Source organism: Terrapene carolina, unplaced genomic scaffold (genome assembly GCF_002925995.2).
Source record: "Terrapene carolina triunguis isolate 2854851 unplaced genomic scaffold, T_m_triunguis-2.0 Scaffold21, whole genome shotgun sequence".
Lineage (NCBI taxonomy): Eukaryota > Metazoa > Chordata > Testudines > Emydidae > Terrapene > Terrapene triunguis.
The window spans coordinates 30,505,015-30,524,987 of record NW_020664372.1 but is presented as its reverse complement, the minus strand read 5'-3'; the positions used below and the strand labels follow the sequence as shown (position 1 = coordinate 30,524,987).

The 19,973-nt window shown below is 40.3% G+C and overlaps 1 protein-coding gene across 1 annotated transcript in view; it reads right to left on the bottom strand.

Annotated features, from left to right (window-relative positions):
• MYO16 (myosin XVI) overlaps window positions 1-19,973 on the bottom strand; it is a 454,918-nt gene that overhangs the window by 264,442 nt on the left and 170,503 nt on the right. The window contains exons 10-12 of the mRNA XM_029913187.1: window positions 18,518-18,628; window positions 13,448-13,513; window positions 6,769-6,896 (exon numbers count right to left, since the gene is read on the bottom strand). Coding sequence (XP_029769047.1) covers window positions 6,769-6,896; window positions 13,448-13,513; window positions 18,518-18,628 — 305 coding nt within the window. The remainder of the gene's footprint in view (window positions 1-6,768; window positions 6,897-13,447; window positions 13,514-18,517; window positions 18,629-19,973) is intronic.

Sequence of the window (19,973 nt, the reverse complement as noted above, 5' to 3'; positions counted from 1 at the left end):
CCCAAGGGTCGGTCCTGGAGAAGGTTTTGTTTAATATCTTTATTAATGATCTGGAGGATGGTGTGGACTGCACTCTCAGCAAGTTTGCAGATGACACTAAACTGGGAGGCGTGGTAGATACACTAGAGGGTAGGGATCGGATACAGAGGGACCTAGACAAATTAGAGGATTGGGCCAAAAAAAACCTGATGAGGTTCAACAAGGACAAGTGCAGAGTCCTGCACTTAGGACGGAAGAATCCCATGCACTGCTACAGACTAGGGACCGAATGGCTGGGTAGCAGTTCTGCAGAAAAGGACCTAGGGGTCACAGTGGACGAGAAGCTGGATATGAGTCAACAGTGTGCTCTTGTTGCCAAGAAGGCTAACGGCATTTTGGGCTGTATAAGTAGGGGCATTGCCAGCAGATCGAGGAACGTGATCATTCCCCTTTATTCGACATTGGTGAGGCCTCATCTGGAATACTGTGTCCAGTTTTGGGCCCCACACTACAAGAAGGATGTGGAAAAATTGGAAAGAGTCCAGCGGAGGGCAACAAAAATGATTAGGGGTCTGGAGCACATGACTTATGAGGAGAGGCTGAGGGAACTGGGATTGTTTAGTCTGCAGAAGAGAAGAATGAGGGGGGATTTGATAGCTGCTTTCAACTACCTGAAAGGGGGTTCCAAAGAGGATGGAGCTCGGCTGTTCTCAGTGGTGGCAGATGACAGAACAAGGAGCAATGGTCTCAAGTTGCAGTGGGGGAGGACTAGGTTGGATATTAGGAAAAACTTTTTCACTAGGAGGGTGGTGAAGCACTGGAATGCGTTATCTAGGGCGGTGGTGGAGTCTCCTTCTTTGGAGGTTTTTAAGGCCCGGGTTGACAAAGCCCTAGCTGGGATGATTTAGTTGGGAATTGGTCCTGCTTTGAGCAGGGAGTTGGACTAGATGACCTCCTGAGGTCCCTTCCAACCCTGATATTCTATGATTCTATGATTGAACATAGGGTGGTGTTGGATTTTTGGTTTGGTTGTTTTTTGTGGGCAGGGACGGGAGACACTAAATCTCTTACTATATGGATCCACAAATTTCTCCCTTCTGGGGAGGTCAGAGGGCAGGAGCCACGGGAGTCACTGAAGCCCGCTGTTTATCCTCAGGCTGGGTGGAGGATTCCTTTCCTCTCCATTTTATTTATTATTATGTATTTGTATTGTGGTAGTAGTTAGAGGCTCCAGCCCCATCAAAACTCTACAGACATATAATAAAGAGACAATCCCCGCATTTAAGAGCTTGTAATCTACGTGTAAGTTTAGAGACAACAGAGAGATACAATAAAGCGACATGGGGGCAGGGGAGTTGATATACAAGGACATATATTGACAGTAATCTGCACTAATTGAGCTGTCTAGCAGAAAGCTAGATTCCGTTTTTGCAGCCACAGCCCTCCCTGAAGGATGTCTGGATAAATGCACTGCAGCAAGCCCTCAGAAAGCACTTGTTGAAGTGGTAGACTCCACCAGCCTTGGAGAGAGTGTACCATCTCCTTTTGTCTGTGCCTCACAGGTTGTATTAGCTCACATACACAGGGAGTGGTGAAGAGATAGGAGGCCACCATGCTCTCCCCACATCTCTCCCGAAGTGAGCTAGAGTAGCACACACAAGGGCACTAGTAGGCAACAAGGACTGTACTCTTCAAGCTCAACCTTACTCTAGCCCTGAGCCAGCAAGTATTTAAGCATAACTTTATGCATGTGAACAGTCCCACCGAAGTCACTGTGACTACTCATAGTCAGAAAATTAAGCACGTGATTAGGGGGTGAAAATAAAGTAAGATGAAAGACATTTTTAACTGACTCCTGATATCAAAACGCATGTTACCTGAATGTGGCACCTGGTGGTTACTATTTCTTGGGCAAACGTGGAATGAAAAAATGTCTATATCAGCTGAGAAAAAGTGTACCAATAATAGTTACACTGCATACAGAATTCATTAGATACAGTACGTGTGTCCAATGAAAGAGTAATTAATAAATGATTAGTAAAGGCCACTAAACCCATGGGAAATGCCTTCTTGCACATAAGCTTCAGGCAGCTCAAGAAAAACTGAACTAAAAACACGGCTAATAGAAGATAAACACTAACTTCACTAATAAAACAAGGTGACATGCTTGATGAGGGTGATGAGGATGAAAGAGTGTACAGTATTTCCAGGTTTCCTTAGTCTCTTCCAAAAATGTACTAGGTTGTTCGATGTATTGCAGACAAAATAAAGCATTTCTGTAGTGTGTGTGTGTGTGTGTGTGTGTTTTCTTTCTTTCTTTCCAGACTCTTCAGGAGGAATTAAAAAAGGGGGTATTTGGTCACAGTAGTAGTGTTCCTTTATTTATTTAACAGTAAGCAGTTAATGTGAGTACAACATGTTGACAATCGAAAATACAAAGCAAAACATAAGTGCTAAGTATTAATACCATGGGACCCAACTAATTTGCTTATCTACACATCCCACACTTTGCACTCAAAATTAACAACCTCTCTTCACTTGTTAGTAAAGATTATTGTAGTAAGAACTATTACTAAAACACCATTATTTTTATAAAACTTATTACAAAGTTCTGTGCTGACACTATAAAGCATTGACATCAATAATTAAAACTAGACTAGACTTGTCAAACAAATGAATATCTTTGCTTATTTTTCTTAATACATTTCACTTACTCATTAATTCCCTTTGCAAGCGCAGACCCTTATGCCAGCATGGATTACCATTTAACTTCAAGGGGACTCCACATGGTGATACAGTCCATCCATGTGAATCACTTTACACGATTAGGGCCTACTATAAATTGCAATAGTTCTCCTGCTCATTAGTATATAGTAGCAAGATTTTACTATATTAAGCAATTACAAAAGATAGACCAAACTACGAGTAACAAGATCAGCACACTTCAGACTCTGGATTAGCTGCTTGCCTGTGTGGAGGGCTGATACTTTACTCTCCACTTCTACACTGGTATGTTGGATAGTTCTGTAAGGGGAGATTTTGGCAAACCAGTAAAGTACCTGAAACCACTATGGCTTATTGATAAAGCAACCTAGTCAGCAGGCTGTAAAGTGGCCATGCAGCTTGACCAAAGCAGGAGGGGAGGGGGTTTTGGGTGCCACAGAAAGGGCAGCTTGACCCCGCGTCCTTCCTGATAAGAATTGTGTTGAAGTTGCTGATACATGCATTTTAAAAGAGCAGGATGTGCCCCAGGAATGTCTATTGGGGTCTCAAGGCTACAAACACTGGAAAAATCCATACCTGGTTAATCAGTAATCAGAAGGAACCTCTTGCTTGACCATTGAAACTGCTTACTTAACTAGTTTTCTTTAAGGGACATGTCATTCTATTACTAATGTATAAATAAGGGGGGAAAGTTTGAGGTAGTTGGACTCATTTCGGGACTCTTTTGGACTCTTTCTGGACTCTCCCTCTGGATACATCTTGCGGTCCCCACCGGCAGACGGAAGATTTGGCCACCGGAAGCCTGCCGCTGTGTCACTCGAGAGCCACACTCAGCTTTGGTAATTATCAAGGGTTGGGGGTATTTCACTAGTCTGTTGCGGACGTGTGTAAGTGCTTGAGACTAAGTAAAGTTTAGCTTTAAGTGAAAGCACTCTTGTGTTGCCCTGTTTGTGCCAGCTATCTATCGGTCGAACGGCCGTGTCTCCCCTGATTTATTTCCTGACACCACCTCGCACAGAGTAAAAGTTACCAAGAGCTTTGGGTTGAAAGAACCCCGGGTAACAGTTCAGACTACCCACCTGAACCAGCAACAGAAGAAAATATCACAAGGAGAACAAATAAAGGATTCCTGTTAACTCAGAAGCCACTGTCTGTCATTTTGGAACCACATCACTGATATTTTATTATTATTATTAATAATGTTAATGAGACTAATAAAGGGATCTCTCATGACCACTTCTGACCAGGAGAAATGGCCTTACAATAATTGTGTTTAGCTTTGGTTTTGGTTTATATAAAAATGGGCATTAATTAGTCTATGAATCTCAGCATTCAAACCCTGCTAATGATTTATGATGGGAGGTATATTACAGTTACACATAACAGAATCTAAACTGATTTCAGACAGGAAAGATCTTTTGAATATCTCTTCAAGTACTTCAGAAAATTCTCAATTCCCCTCTGGTCTTTCAGGGTACGTCTACACTGCAATTAGACCCTTGCAGCTGGCCTATGACTTGGGCTTGCAGGGCTCAAGTAAGGGGCTGTTTAATTGTTGTGTAGAAGTTAGAGCTCAAGCTGCAGCCTGAGCTCTGGGTCCCTGCCACCTCCAGCCAAGCCTGACCATCTACACCGCAATTAAACAGCCCCTTAGCCTGAGCCCCACAAGCCTGAGTCAGCTGGCACTGGCAAACCGCGGGTGTCTAATTGCATAAGAACATAAGAATGGCCGTACTGGGTCAGACCAAAGGTCCATCCAGCCCAGTATCCTGTCTACCGACAGTGGCCAATGCCAGGTGCCCCAGAGGGAGTGAACTTAACAGGTAATGATCAAGTGATCTCTCTCCTGCCGTCCATCACCACCCTCTGACAAACTTACCCATCCTGGCTAGTAGCCATTAATGGACTTAATCTCCATGAATTTATCCAGTTCTCTTTTAAACCCTGTTTTAGTCCTAGCCTTCACAACCTCCTCAGGCAAGGAGTTCCACAAGTTGACTGTGAGCTGTGTGAAGAAGAATTTCCTTTTATTTGTTTTAAACCTGCTGCCCATTAATTTCATTTGGTGGCCCCTAGTTCTTATATTATGGGAACAAGTAAATAACTTTTTCTTATTTACTTTCTCCACATCACTCATGATTTTATATACCTCTATCATATCCCCCCTTAGTCTCCTCTTTTCCAAACTGAAAAGTCCTAGCCTCTTTAATCTCTCCTCACATGGGACCCGTTCCAAACCCCTAATCATTTTAGTTGCCCTTCTCTGAACCTTTTCTAATGCCAGTATAACTTTATTGAGATGAGGAGACCACATCTATACGCAATATTCAAGATGTGGGCGTACCATGGATTTATATAAGGGCAATAAGATATTCTCCGTCTTATTCTCTATCCCCTTTTTAATAATTCCTAACATCCTGTTTGCTTTTTTGACTGCCGCTGCATACTGCTGTGTAGACATACCCTCCGTTATTGTTAAAGAAAAGAGAGAGAGCGAGAGAGAGAATTGTTCAAGGACCCTAACTCTTGGTGTTAGGTTATCCAGTAAGTCACAGCTTTACAAATTCTTTTTCTCTTCAGCTTCCAGTTCCATACTAAACTTTGGATCCAATTAGAGTCCAACTAAAAAATGCTTGGAATGTGTATATCTGTGGATTGCGTTGGATATAACATACAGACATCAAGTTCTAATGATCTCAGCAGAACACTCTAACATCATCCCTCCATCAGGTCACTGATATACTGTAACCTAGAATGAACTGGATCGGGGCTCAATATCCTGAGCTCTGCTGTACCACGTATCGCCTCCCTCCTTATCTAAAATTATCACCATCATCTGCTCTCTGTCACTAAACCAGTTCTTTATTGAATTGAATATCTCTCCATTTATAGCATTTGCCAATATTATACATTAGTATCTTAATTTGGTAATTGACATTTTTCAAAATGTAAGTACATTTTACCTACTGCTCCACCTCATATACTATTGTTGCCAACCCCTCAACACTATTAATCTACTAGTTATGTCCCAAGTGGATATGAAGTGAGAGTTCATATTCTGTGGAGCTCTTGATCGAAAACACTGAATGCCAGGGAATTTTTTATTTTTATCAAACAAATTATTTCACCTCAATAAAAATATAAATAAAGAGAATGTGAGCACAGGATAATGGTTTTCTGCTGCTTAAAGGTCACTGTTCCCTGCACAGTTCAGTAACAGCTCCGTTCTGATTATGTTATAAAACAGGTGTATGGTTTGTTTCAGCCAACCAGCAGTCAGTTTTTCCATAAAAGTACAGCTTTGTTTTTAAAACTGCACAGTATTTTTTAAATGAACACATAGTACACAAATGATTACTTACTATATTCAGTGAAGCTCAGGGAATATATAGTGCTTCTACTGATTAGAAAAAAACATTTATCTATTAAAGTACAATTTAATGAAAATATATACATGTGATTATGTCTATTCAGTTACCTCAACTTTCATAACCATGAAGCAGTCTGATTAGCCAGTTCTGTCTAATTTAGGTATTTATATGGCCCCTAGTGCAGACAGCCCCACAATCTATAAAGTATTTATAACTACCAAACCCCTGAAAATTACTTTTATACCTATTTAACAGGATGGGGAACTGAGGCACAGAAAGACTTGCTCAGAGTCACCCAGGAAGTCCATGGCAGAGCAGGGACTTTAACCCATGTCTCCCAAGTCCTAGGTTACATCTGAGCCATTGGACAATCCCTCCTCTCTAGTTTGGATTCTAGCTCATAATCAGTTTGATATAACTAAAAAACAAAAACAATTTTGGATTGTGGACAAATCTTTGTTATTAAAGATGCAGTTGAATGAAGCTGATATTTCTCCAACAAAATGAATAACACTTACACTGAATTAAATATTTTCTTTCACACTGTTATGTTGCAATATATGAGACATATGAGTAAATAAGAATAAATCAATTGGAGGGAAAAAATAAAAAGAAAACCTTGTCTGCAGAGTCCCTGGGGAAACATTTCAAAGGCATGAGTTATAAATCACTTAATAGAAAGATAGATTTTCACCTGAGAATAAAGCATTGAGGACGTCGCTCCTGGAAAAGCATGTGGTAAGCCCTTTCAGCACAGGAGAATATATGAGGGGGAAGTGAGGAACACAGTTTGCCAGAGTCACTTAGGTAAAGTTGGGTGACCTGAAAAATAACTGAACATTAACACAGGTGGCAAATTCTAAACCAATATTGTTTCATCTCTTCAATAAGGGGCTTCCTTAGGGCTCCCTAGACAATATAAACAAACTATTTGGGTTCCTTAAACTATTTGTAAAGCATTTCATTAAAGCAATACATATATCAATATCATCACAAGAGTTCTATTTAAGATATGCTATTTTAATACTTAATTATAATAATGGTGGCCAATCATGCAGATTTGGCCAATTGTTAAAAAAACAGATAATATATTAAGTTACATTATTTATACTTCACATGATAATCCTTCAATGTCCTGGTTTTAAAATCTTAAACAAAAATAGCATGGATGCCCTTTGAAATAATAAGACAGAGATCAATGAAATCAGGTTACAAGTTAATTAATTTATTATATGACACAGCAGTCTCCCAGTAATACTTTATTTGCAATTTAGAAACACTTCTGTAATACACATAATTAGCAGCATGCTCTAGTCTCATTGGCTAAAAATGGCAAAAACCAGTTATCCTACTGTTACCCTACATTCCTCTGAGACAAACCTGACATTTAAGGACTGGTAACTAATTAGAATCAGATCCTTCAGCAAAATTGGCTTGTAAATATCTATAGTTTAGCTCATTTAAAAAATGCTGAGCCTGACTTAAGTACTATTGTATTTCACTAACTGTATCTCTGTATTAGATGAGACAACACAGAGCTACTCACCTACCCTAGAAAGTGAATATTTCCTTTTTCTTTTTGTCATGAATAGCAGAATATTTCAACAAGTTACAAACCACAGACTCGATCCTACAAAAACTTGATATACATTACTAGTCCCACTGAACTCATGTGTTAAATATTTGCAAGATCAGATTCCCGATTAATAAATCAGACTTTTTATTATTTCTATCCTATCATGGTCTTAAAGAAATACTACATATAGGCAGGGCCGCCCAGAGGATTCAGGGGGCCTGGGGCAAAGCCGGGGAGCTGCGGCACTTGTACTCACCCGGGGGCGGTCTGGGTCTTCGGCGGCATTTTGGCGGAGAGGGGCCCTTCAGTCGCTCCTCGTCTTCGGCAGCACTGAAGGGTCCCCTGCCGCCGAAATGCCGCCGAAGACCCGGACTGCCGCCGGGCCAGGGCTCACGGGGCCCCTGCGGGGCTCAGGGCCTGGGGCAAATTGCCCCATTTGCTCCCCCCTCTGGGCGGCCCTGCATATAGGTAGCAAGATGGGACTATTATAGTACTTGTTGCCTTTACAAGGGACTACTTACACACCTCCCAGATGACACCTGTAGGTTCCTAGCAGCTATTATTGCTTCATTATTTTAAATTGACACTTGGTACCAAGTAGAATAACAGAAATCTGCGTTCACTAGCATGTGGTTTATATCATCTGAGAAAGAAAAGTTTCGCATAAAATGATTTATTTTCAGTAATTAGAAGGTTACTAGAATAAGTGTTGGAGGTCACTGGAGTATTTTTAAAGCTAAAGGCTTTAAAAGATAATCAGAAGTGATTTTAAAAAAGTACATGTGAAATATTGCTGTTGTTGAATTTGATCTTTTCAGTACTTCATCAGTGGCTTTAAAAAAATACTGTCACCCCCAATGTTTCTTTCTATTTTTGAATGATGATAATTGAAAAAAATTTGAAAAAAAGGGGCACTAACTAATTAGTCACATTGCGCAAGATCTCAGCATATATAGTGGTTAATGGATTTACACCATCTATTTTCATTACATTAATACCCAGCACATCTAACAGTTATGGGATTCAATGTAATATAAGCTAAAGAGATGCAGGACATTTCTGTAATTAGTGTCAACCAGCCATACCATCTTGAAATGCAATGGCAATTGGAAGTCACCAATCAAAATCACCACAGTAATCTTCATAAGAAAATATTTTCTCCACATAGTTAGATAAAAAATGGCCCCATATTTCTTAAATATTTTGACTTCAAAAACAAGAAAACATTAAAGAAATAGAATTTGCTTCTTAATTATTCTTATTATTTCTATTGTGGTATTGCCTAGTGGCCCCACAACAGGGATCAAAGCTCCATCGTGCTAGGTGCTGTACAAACACAGAACAAAAAGACAGTTCCTGCCCCATGAAGTTCACAGTCTAAGTAGTTATTCACCAAATCAATAAACATTTTATAAGGGTTAGTCTTTCATGGGTTTTGTTATACTACATATATTACCAGGGTATTTATGAGCATGGTAAGATTTTTCTCATTTTTCTCATTTTCCACTTGTTCAAAATACTTTTCCTTATTTTTCTTATTGATAACAGGTTTTTCAATGGTTGAAAGGCTCAAACATTTTTGAATAATTGGTAATTTCACTCACTCCTCCTTTCAGCTTTTCCTCTATTAATTTGTTTTTCACTGATATATTTGTAAAAGTTCTTTATATTCCCATATGTCTGCAATTAACATGTCTGCTTTTTATCTGGCCTCCTCTTTCCCCGGAATAGTATCCATTTTGATTGCCTCGTTCTTCTTCAGTATACAATAAAGGCTCTTAGAGTGTTCCTCCATCTGCATCAGCTATTTCTTGTTTCATACCTAACTCTTTGTCAGGGGAATTATTGCTTCTTGCACCTGTAGTCTGCCAGGATTTCCCTGCCTTCTTCTACAGTGGTAGATTTTAATACTTCCTCCTGTCTGATCCAAAGCCCAACAAAGCCTATGGGAAAGATAGCCATTAACTTCAATGGTCTTTAGAACAGACACCAACCTACTCCTACTGAAGTCAACTGAACAACTCCCATTGCCTGCAAAGAGAGCAGTATGGTGTCTTGATTTCTTAATTCCTCCATATCTGCTTTCTTAGCATCCAATATACTGATGAGAGTACTTTCTGAGAATCTATTTCCTAACTGCTGAATTGCAGTGCTTTGTAGTCAATGATGTCCAGCTTCTCTCTTATTCTGACATTTTCAGAAAGTGCCTCTTTTCAGGTCCGAAGTAGATCCAGGATTATTTCTCCTCTAGTTGGAAGAGACTAGTTTATGTTCTAGAACAATGTGGTTGGTTCATAGAGTTACAACGAGTACAGACTGTCTGAATGATTAAGTCCTTTATGATAATTTTGACATCAAGGGCAAAAATCAGGTCCTGTTGACTTTTACCTCAAAAAACAGGGACAAAATAGCACCAGCTGTGTTATTTTGCCATTGTATTCTGACCAAACAAGAAATACCTGCATAATACACAATGACCATGCAGATAGTTTACTCTGGAAGAAGTGGAAGTAATCCCAGTGGGCAGGCTCATAGGAGCTCAAAGGGTTATGTTCTAACCATACCCTAGGCCATACCCCATAATTCCAACAGTGCACTTTGCAGGTTTTGGGAGAAGAGGCAGAAGCTGAGGTCTGGTGTACAAATTCACAGAGGTGAAAGTAAGCTGGTCCGGTATGGCAAGAGCCGGTACGCCATACCGGACCAGCTTCCCCAGGGGTAGCTGCTTCCCCAGGCAGCGATTTAAAGGGCCTGGGGCTCCCGGCAGCGGCCGCCCTTTAAATCGCCGCCCAAGCCCCGCTGCCAGAGTCCTGGGGTACCTGCGGCAGCCGGGAGCCCCCGGGGCTCCTTCAGCAATTTAAAGGGCCCGGGGCTCCACTGCTGTAGTGGCAGCTGGAGCCCCAGGCCCTTTAAATGGACCCTGAGCCCCGGGGCTCCCAGCCTCCTCTGCAGCTGGTAGCTCCGGCAGTGATTTAAAGGGTCAAGGGCTCCCAGCTGCCACTACCGCAGCCGGAGCCCCAGGTCCTTTAAATCTCGATTTAAAGGCCCTGGGGCTCTAAAGGCCCCGCCTCGTCCAGTTGAGGCCACGCCCCTTCTGGTTGAGGCCCCGCCACCTGTTCAGGACTCCGGCATACCGGTAAGTCCTTTAAGTTACTTTCACCCCTGCAAATTCAATACATAACTAGTGCCTGGGCCTGCCTCACCACCCCCTCCAGCCATAGATGCTACTACAAATTCAGAGTTTCAGTGTCTCTGGTGGGAGGGGAGAGGTCTTGGACCCGGCTTCCTGCTTCCCAGAACCCCTGCCATTTCCTCATTCTGCCTCCTCTACCTCTTCCTCTTTCAGGGTCACTCTAGGAGAGATGGCAGCTCAGTAAGGCCATATGCAGCAATGCAAAGTGAGGGTGTGACGTTACACCCCATAAGGCTTTATGGAAGTATGCTTATGAATGAACATAACTGTAATATGTTTTATGCTACGTATGCCATGTAACATATCTATGTAAAGGTTATGATGTACTGAATGTATTCATCCTATTTATATGCATTTATCAATTTTGTATTCAAAGTTATGAATACTGGCTGTGTACTTGCTTGATTTCTAAGTAGCCTTAGTAAAGCATTTGATCAGCTTCTTGAGAAAGGAATGTGCAAATTAAGTGCCCAATCAAAAAACACTTACAGGACAATGAATCTTGGAAGGCTCCAATCCACATAAGAAGTCTACCTGAGGACATTCAGGGTAGCTTGTAAACAATGGCTGCTGCCTGTAAAAACTGAGTCATGCATGGACAAGTGACTTGCCCATGTGACTCCAAAACTCCATCTTGGAGTTGGACTTTGCATAGGAGAGAGGAGGGGGTCTCCACCCACAAGAGAAAGTCTATTTAAACCCCTGGAAGATGCCTCCATTTTGTCTTCAGCTGGCTAGGATACCTGAAAGAAACTGGAACAAAGGACAGTAACTACAGGGGGTGTGAGTGATTGTTGGACCCAGACTAGAAGGAGACTAGTCTGTAAAAGGAAACTTACTGGAATTCCTCTGAGGGTGAGGTTTTTATCTGTATTCAGTTTTCTTACTGTATAAGACATAGACTTGCGTGTTCTATTTTATTTTGCTTGGTAATTCACTTTGTTCTGTCTGCTATTAGTTGGAAACACTTAAATCCTACTTTCTGTATTTAATAAATCACTTTTTACTTATTAATTAACCCAGAGTATGTATTAATACGGCGGGGAGGGGGGGGGAATAGCTGTGCATACCTCTCTATCAGTGTTATAGAGGGCGAACAATTTATGAGTTTACCCTGCATAAGTTTTATACAGGATAAAACAGATTTATTTGGGGTTTGGACCCCATTGGGAGTTAGGCATCTGAGTGTTAAAGACAGGAACACTTCTTAAGCTGCTTTAAGTTTAAGCCTACAGCTGTTAGGGGACGTGGTTCAGACTTGGGTCTGGGTTTGCAGCAGGTTAGCGGGCCTGGCTCAAACCAGGCAGGGCACTGAAGTCCCAAGCTGGGAGGGCGGGGAAAGCAGGGGCAGAAGTAGTCTTGGTACATCAGTTGGCAGCCCCAAGAGGGTTTCTGTGATCCAACCCATCACAGAGGGGAAGAGAACCCCTTGCACATGCATGTGCCTCTTGGAATGCAACTCACGTATAAGGCAGGATCCCACTGACAAGGAAACTGGAAATGTAGCACATGCTCAGACTTCAGTTTTACACTGTTAATACCTGTTTAAGTATTCGTTAACGTGCTGTATTATTGAAAACATTTATGAGCGATGCAATAGGGGTAGCCTCTAAAAACAATGTGTGGCCCACCAAAGGGTTTTAGTGGATTTTGTGCCTCTGTACTACCTTAAGGTTGCCCAGTCCTGCTCTATGAGGAGAGGGCTTGAGGAATTCCATATTCAACAAGGTGGGAGATTTCCAACTTAAGGACCAAATTTTAATCTGCTGCTCCTGCCACCTGTACTTTACACCATTTGTTTCCCCCAGTTTACTATTAGGTCATACATGTGACATTTTAAACAGTCAGAACCTACAGTCTGCTAATGGTGATTCTGAATACTACAAACTCTCTGTAAGTCTTGTAAGCAAAATTACTACCCGTTTGTACAGTTCTTAGCTCAAGGGCCCCATCTCAATATAGCACAAATAAAACAAAATAATAATAATAATAGGCAAAATTCAATGCTTCACACTGACACTGTGCATCTAAAATGACTGGGCTAGACGGAGACATGACATGTAAAACATAATGTAAATTTATGTTATGCCCACATTGCAAGAGTACAAATATTTTGATACTGAAATGACAGACACCTTATTTATAAGTGGATTGGAGTTCAACAAATAAGATTAGTGAAAGAGAGCTTTGCCCAGGCCCAATTGAACCATCACTTTTAGGAACTTTTTTTTTTTTTGGTACCCAAATAATCCGTGAATGAAATATTGTTCTGCTTATTGTCACCTCTGGCAAGATTGCTGTTTCACACTAGTAGCACTCAAGGAGAAGAAGATAAGTAACAGGCAACATCATAAAACAAAATAAAGATGGTTATGGCCTGAAGGAGACATTCATAAAGATATGAACAAGACACTGTGTGCCTTAGGCAAAATTAAAGTTATTGCTACTAATGCAAAATTCAAATGAGATGTTCTTAATATGAAAAGAACAGAGGTATTTCTTATTGTTTTCCTTTTTAGTGCTTTGGGATCCCAGATGTGCTATATGAATGAAACTCCACTGAAGTAGATCTACATCATAACATTTTTAGAAGAAAATGCTTACCATAGTGGAATAAATTGGAAGTTCTTTAAATGGATTAACCAGCAACAGTATATCTCCAACGTAGGTCTGGAAAATAAATTATAATTGGTTTATTAAATGATAAATTAGATCTTTCAGGAAGTTAAAGATTTTCCTTCAGAAAAGACTTTTTGCAAAAGCATCTTAAGTCCAGTAATCAACAAACGAATTACAAGTTCATAGTTCCACAATTCAGAACCTTTTAAATTCTTGCTCTTAAAAACTAAGATCCAAATTTACAATTCAGATTGTATTAGTATAAAAAATATAATTAACACTAAGTGCTTCACACAGTAAAATGATTAACAAAGGAATTGCATTGCATATATTATTGTAAGATTATTTGTTAAATGAATCTGTAATTCACCATTTGTTAAGCTTAGCAAAAATGAGTGAAGTTCCTATCACACAACCCAATTGCTCCATCATCTTATTATGGGATAGACCATGCTAGTAGTGCTAGCAGAGTTAGATAAATTGAATGGGTATTTAAAAAGTTGTTACTGGGATAAAAGACAGTAATCAACATAATTATGACACAACCTACATACATATAAATAAAATTCTAAATATTGACTACACTGAAGTCAATAACAAAATTCCCATTGTCTACAATGGGGCCAGGATTTCACCCGCAATATTAGAACAAACACTACATGAATCCACTGGGCTGCATTCTCCAGTATATCCTGACTGCTTTGTGCCTTACTTCTTACTCACCTCCCAGTGGACTAGAGCTAATGTCTCCACACATCTTCTGATTCCTGACATAAGAGGCATGGCCAGATTGCCATATCAGCTCTTTGGGTCCACAAGCAGCCAGTGAAAGGCTTCTCTAGCTTGTACCAGAGAGCACACCAGTGATGGGATGGCCTCAGGAGCCAGGATATGTAAAGGTGACTTTAAACCACTTTTCCCACCCACCTCCGCCCTAGTTTTTCACCCAGCAAAGATTTTCCATAACAGAATCTGGGACCATTGATTCCTATAATGGTATTTAGTTTTTAACCTTGTTCATACATGGGGCAGCTGAAGAGTAGTTTCTACAAAGAATAATAACAAAAGAACGTAAGAGCAAGCCAACTGAAACACATATTGGCCCTGATTATTTTAACACTATGCACTATAGAAAACTAAAAATAAAAACTGAAGAATTGTTTGGTGGCAAGTGCTTTTCTAATTGATTCATAAAATTCTAATACCATGAGGTGTTTTGTCAAACTGATAATGACTGAAATGATAGCTGTAGTTGTTGAGGAAAAGTAGAATTTAGAAAAAAAATTTCCACATACACCTCTACCCCGATATAACGCTGTCTTCAGGAGCCAAAAAATCTTACCACGTTATAGGTGAAACCATTTTATACCGAACTTGCTTTGATCTGCCGGAGTGCGCAGCGCCCCCACCCCCCCGAGTGCTGCTTTACTGTGTTATATCCAAATTTGTGTTATATCGGGTTGCGTTATATCGGGGTAGAGGTGTACTAAAAGTAATGTGAACTTCTGTTTACATTGTATTAGAACATCAAAAAGTGTTTTTCAACATATTCTTAATTAAATAATTCAGTTATTATTGTGCTTTTAAAAGATTCTGCCCACAAACACGGACTTACTTAAAGAAAAATGTTTCAGACATACTGTTACCAAAACAAACTAATAAAACAAAACAAAGCAATAAAACAACCAACCAAATAAAAAAAAACTAATAAAAAAAGACAAAGGAAACAAGCAATGGCCTGAGGGAGAATTTTCCTCTACTGTCTCAATGTGTTTTGTGTTGTCTCCCGGTGGAAAGGACCATGTTGTCTTCTGTGTCTTATACAGCACTATGGACAATAGCTGAACTCAGTTTTAGCTTTACTTTTGTGTAAAAAGACTATACTTAATAGTATATTTTCATGTAAACAATTATCTGTCACAATACAGTCCTCAATTTGCTTTTTATAATATTTAGATGCTGTGACAAAGTTCCTCCTCTATCTTGGTGGGTCCTGCGCTTATTGGCGGAATTTCTTGCCGCAGAGATTCACCATGTGGGTTGGGGAACAGCCCAGAGACCTTCACCTCTGGAAGAACCCACAGTCCAGGTCAATTGGGAGGTTTGGGGGGAACCCGGGCCTGACCTCTACTCCGGGTTCCAGCCCAGGGCCCTGTGGACTGCAGCTGTCTATAGTGCCTCCTGTAACAGCTGCATGACAGCTACAACTCCCTGGGCTACTTCCCCATGGCCTCCTCCAAACACCTTCCTTATTCTCACCACAGGACCTTTCTCCTGGTGTCTGATAACGCTTGTGCTCCTCAGTCCTCCAGCAGCACACCCTCTCACTCTCAGCTCCTTGCGCCACTTGCTCCCAGCTCCTCACACTCGCACCACAAACTAAAGTGAGCCCCTTTTAAAACCCAGGTGCCCTGATTAGCCTGCCTTAATTGATTCTAGCAGCTTCTTCTTAATTGGCTCCAGGTGTCCTAATTAGCCTGCCTGCCTTAACTGGTTCTAGCAGGTTCTTGATTACTCTAGTGCAGCCCCTGCTCTGGTCACTCAGGGAACAGAAAACTACTCATCCAGTGACCAGTATATTTGCCGTCTACCAGACTCCTGTACCCCACTGGTCTGGGTCTGTCACAATGCCCAAAGAATGCAAAAATATTATTTATGTCAAATCACTAGGCCCAGGCCCCTGGAGCCGCTCTGTGTCACATCCTTTGTGGAAAACTGCCATAAAGCCAGCACAGGCAGTTTCTTAACCAATCTCTGCAGGATTCTGTCCACATAGGGTGATCCTTTGATGCTGTAGAAATGCTATAGTGAGTCCTATGCCACCTTTTTGCTAGCTGCAAACTGTAAGAGATTTAGAGCTGGGCTCTCTAATCACCAGCTGATTTCCATATGCCAAAAAGGCCACTTGGGGCTGTTGGCACCCACTGTAAACCCTGAAGGCTATTCTAATGTACGCCAAAGAACAGATCTGTGCCCAGTAAGTCCCAGGATCAGGAGAGCACATGGGGTGCGGGGGTGGGGTGGGTGGTTAAAGATGCCTTTGCATCCATTCTCTGTCTCCCCGCACAAGCTTTGCCGTGTTCCTTGATTGAAACCCAAGACCTGGCCCGTTGTCATTAGAAAACCAGCAACCACTAGTATTCCAAAATTCTTTTGATGCCATTCAAAAATATAATAGTCTTAGTGATTTGAAACTTTCATTGTATTAAAGTTCTGTTTAATTGTTGATTCTTCTAAAAATTGTTCTAAGACACCTATCATTAGCTCATTCTAAAAATCTATTTACATAAATAGTTTAGGCTTATCAAGGAACCCATATTTCCAGTAACATAAAGGTATCAGTTATTCCTTTTCAAATATTTCTTATAAAGCAGCTACATTCACCCAGTGTTCTGCACAGGAGTGTATAAGATGTCTATGAAACACAAAACTAGGCAGCACTGACCTGTGACCTGAGACTATGCTGATTTAGCGTATCCCCTGAGCAACCATCACAGATGGGACTTCTGGGTTGCAACAAAGAAATCAAATCTACCCATCTGCCCACGTGCCCCACCTCTCTCCACCAACAGAACATCCTTATGGAGGGGAGATACAATAAAACCACCTGCCCTCAGAATGAAGCCCTGCTTAGATCTCCTGTTGGATAGGGCAGATGTAGTTTATGCCTCTCTGCAACAGCTACAGTGAGCATGGCAGTATGTGTGCTGTGGTGAGGGAGATCTGGGTTTGGAAATGGCCTCCAGCGGCTTTTTCCTTTCTGAGATGATGGAGCCCAGGTAAATAATGGATGAGAGGTTTTTCAGTTCTGATGGCAATCACCAAACATTGCACAAATGGCTGCTATTAACCATAACAGCACTGATCAATGGCTTCGAGATCACTATTGTGCTCTTGAACAAAACAAAAATATTTAATTAGGCCAGAAGGATAGGCAGACGTAGAACCGCAGAGTCAATCCTGAGAACGAGAAATCAGGTGAACTATTTTAAGAGTAAACCTACACTTGGCCCTGATTTTCATAGATGCTGAGCATTTGTACCTCCCATTGATTTGAGTCAGAGTTGTGCATGCTCAGTACCTCTGAAAATGAGATAAAAAGGAGGATTCACATAAACAAAAAAGGCAGGAACATAAATATAATCTCAGCATCTGAACAGCATTGTTACTACCAACCAATATCATAGTACCTATGAACGTTATTCCCGTATTTAATTTCAGGTGTTTACAGTAGCTTGTTGTTTGTGACATTCTGAATCTCTGCATTTCTCTGGTCTAACCACACTCTGTCAATTCATTAGATTAAATCAAATTCACACATTTCACATTTACATGCAAATTACCTAATCAGCTGTTCAATAAGCTAGAAAAGGGTAAGTAGTTATGAATAGGGATGCCAGAAATATGCATATGCAGATTTTACTTTTGAAATAATCTATGGCTGACTGGATTCTCCCTCTGTTTAACATGGCAAGAACAGAAAAATCTTTTGCATGTAAATCATCTTGTAATTATTTTACTGTGTCTAAACCATTAACATAACAATATCAAGAGAATTATTCATGTAAATTGTAGGAAAAAGTAACAGGGAATCAAATGCTGTATACTGATTTCTGGATTTGTTATCCAAATCTCTATTCCATTCCGGTTATTGTAATCAGAAGCCTGCATGAAAATTATGCTTACCTAAAGTTAAAGACAGAAATCTCTTGATAGTTTAAGAGGAATGAGTTCACATGCCCCTATCACATTTTACCAGCACATATTTTCTGGTAAATATACATATAGACTTACCTGTGCATACTCACTATATCTTTTTTCCCCCTAATTTCAGACTTTCCCAATTAAATTTGAGTAGTTGTAAATTTAACACACACATACACCTTCATTCATCTTAATATTAGTCAGCAATACTTGCCAGCCTAGTGTCTAGTAATTCTGCTTAGCTGGAATTACTAACAGTCCAATACTATTTTCTTTAATTGCTCATCACTGAAAGTTGACTGTAGGTAACTGAATAAAAATGCTGCAGTAAGCAGTTTCAAAGCCACTCACATATATCTGATTGTTACTGAAACGTTTCTGAATCTCATAGAGCAGGCTGCTGTCTGTTAGCTCACTCAGAGTAGCCAGGTCATCATTTGGTGCTGGAGGCATTAACTTGACCTGGAAAATACAAATCATACATTCAAATAATCTAACTTCATAGCCGCTCAACCTGCAGTGTAATCCCCTAGTTTCAATTACAAGTGACAACCACTACAATTGATATAAATGTTTATTCTGCATTAAGAAACCAAAAAGTTGTCTATACTTCCCAAATAACTCTTCATCCTTTATTTTAAGCAATAGAAGTAAATTAGAAAGATTATTAATTTTAAGGCATATATTCTGTACGGGTTTAATGGGGACTTAAGTATATGGAAATGTACATGTATGCTTTTTGCAATCCCTAAACGTGACAAGACTCCAAGTTCAAGTAGAACACTCCTGCCCTCTTCATTGACTGTTTCTGATGAAGATGATCGAGAGTTGAAAAGTTAATGCACTTGTAAATCACATATCGGCTGCCACCAAACAGAGCTCCCATATTGCTGTAGCTTCACCCTTCTCAGCATATGGAACTCAATATGCTATTGGAATTCAGCTGCACAGAACATAACAGAGGAAACTCAGTGAGAGTCGGGAGTTAAACTGTCAATAGGAGTAGAAGGTGCTCAGCATCTAATGTATGAATAATGTTTTATTATTATTTATATCACAGTAGCACCCAAAATGTGCTTGGTGCTTTCCAAACACAGGAGATAAGAGGCCTAAAGAGTGTACAATCTAAATGTTATAGAAACAAATTCTGTTACCAAAAGGAAAATTGATTATATGTTGTAAAAGTACAATACATCAACTATAAGAGAACTGCTATAAAATACGATAAAGACTGATACATTGTGCAGTGAATTCTACTATGCTCACAGTGCAGGTTGAATCATTGTTAATATCAGCTGGCAAGTTTAATGTTTCTAGATACCAGAAGAACATATAGACAAATAGATAATAGTCACCTAGATGTGTTTGAAGTGAACAACTGGCAAATCCACATTTTAACAAAAACAAAAAGAAAATGGCATTCACAATGTTATTTCATCAGTAATTGACCAATGTGATCAGTGCAAAAACACTGAGGGTACAAGCTTGAAGTCAATGGCGGTTTTGCCAATTACTTTAATAGGTGCAGTATCTGGCCCTGGGAGTCCGAAGTTCTGGGTTCTTTTCCTACCTTTATCACTGATTCATTGTGTGACTGGGTAAATCAGTTAACCTGTATGTGCCTCAGTCTGTTCATCTGTGAAAAGGGACTAAATGGGACCTTTTTTAAGTGCTGGAGATCATTGACCAAAAGGTACCGTGATTATACATATATATACAAAAAATATTATAATTGTCATTTTAAGGCAGAGATAATCCACACTTGGTTACCCTGTGTTGTTGGGTAACCAAGATGAACAGGATTTGG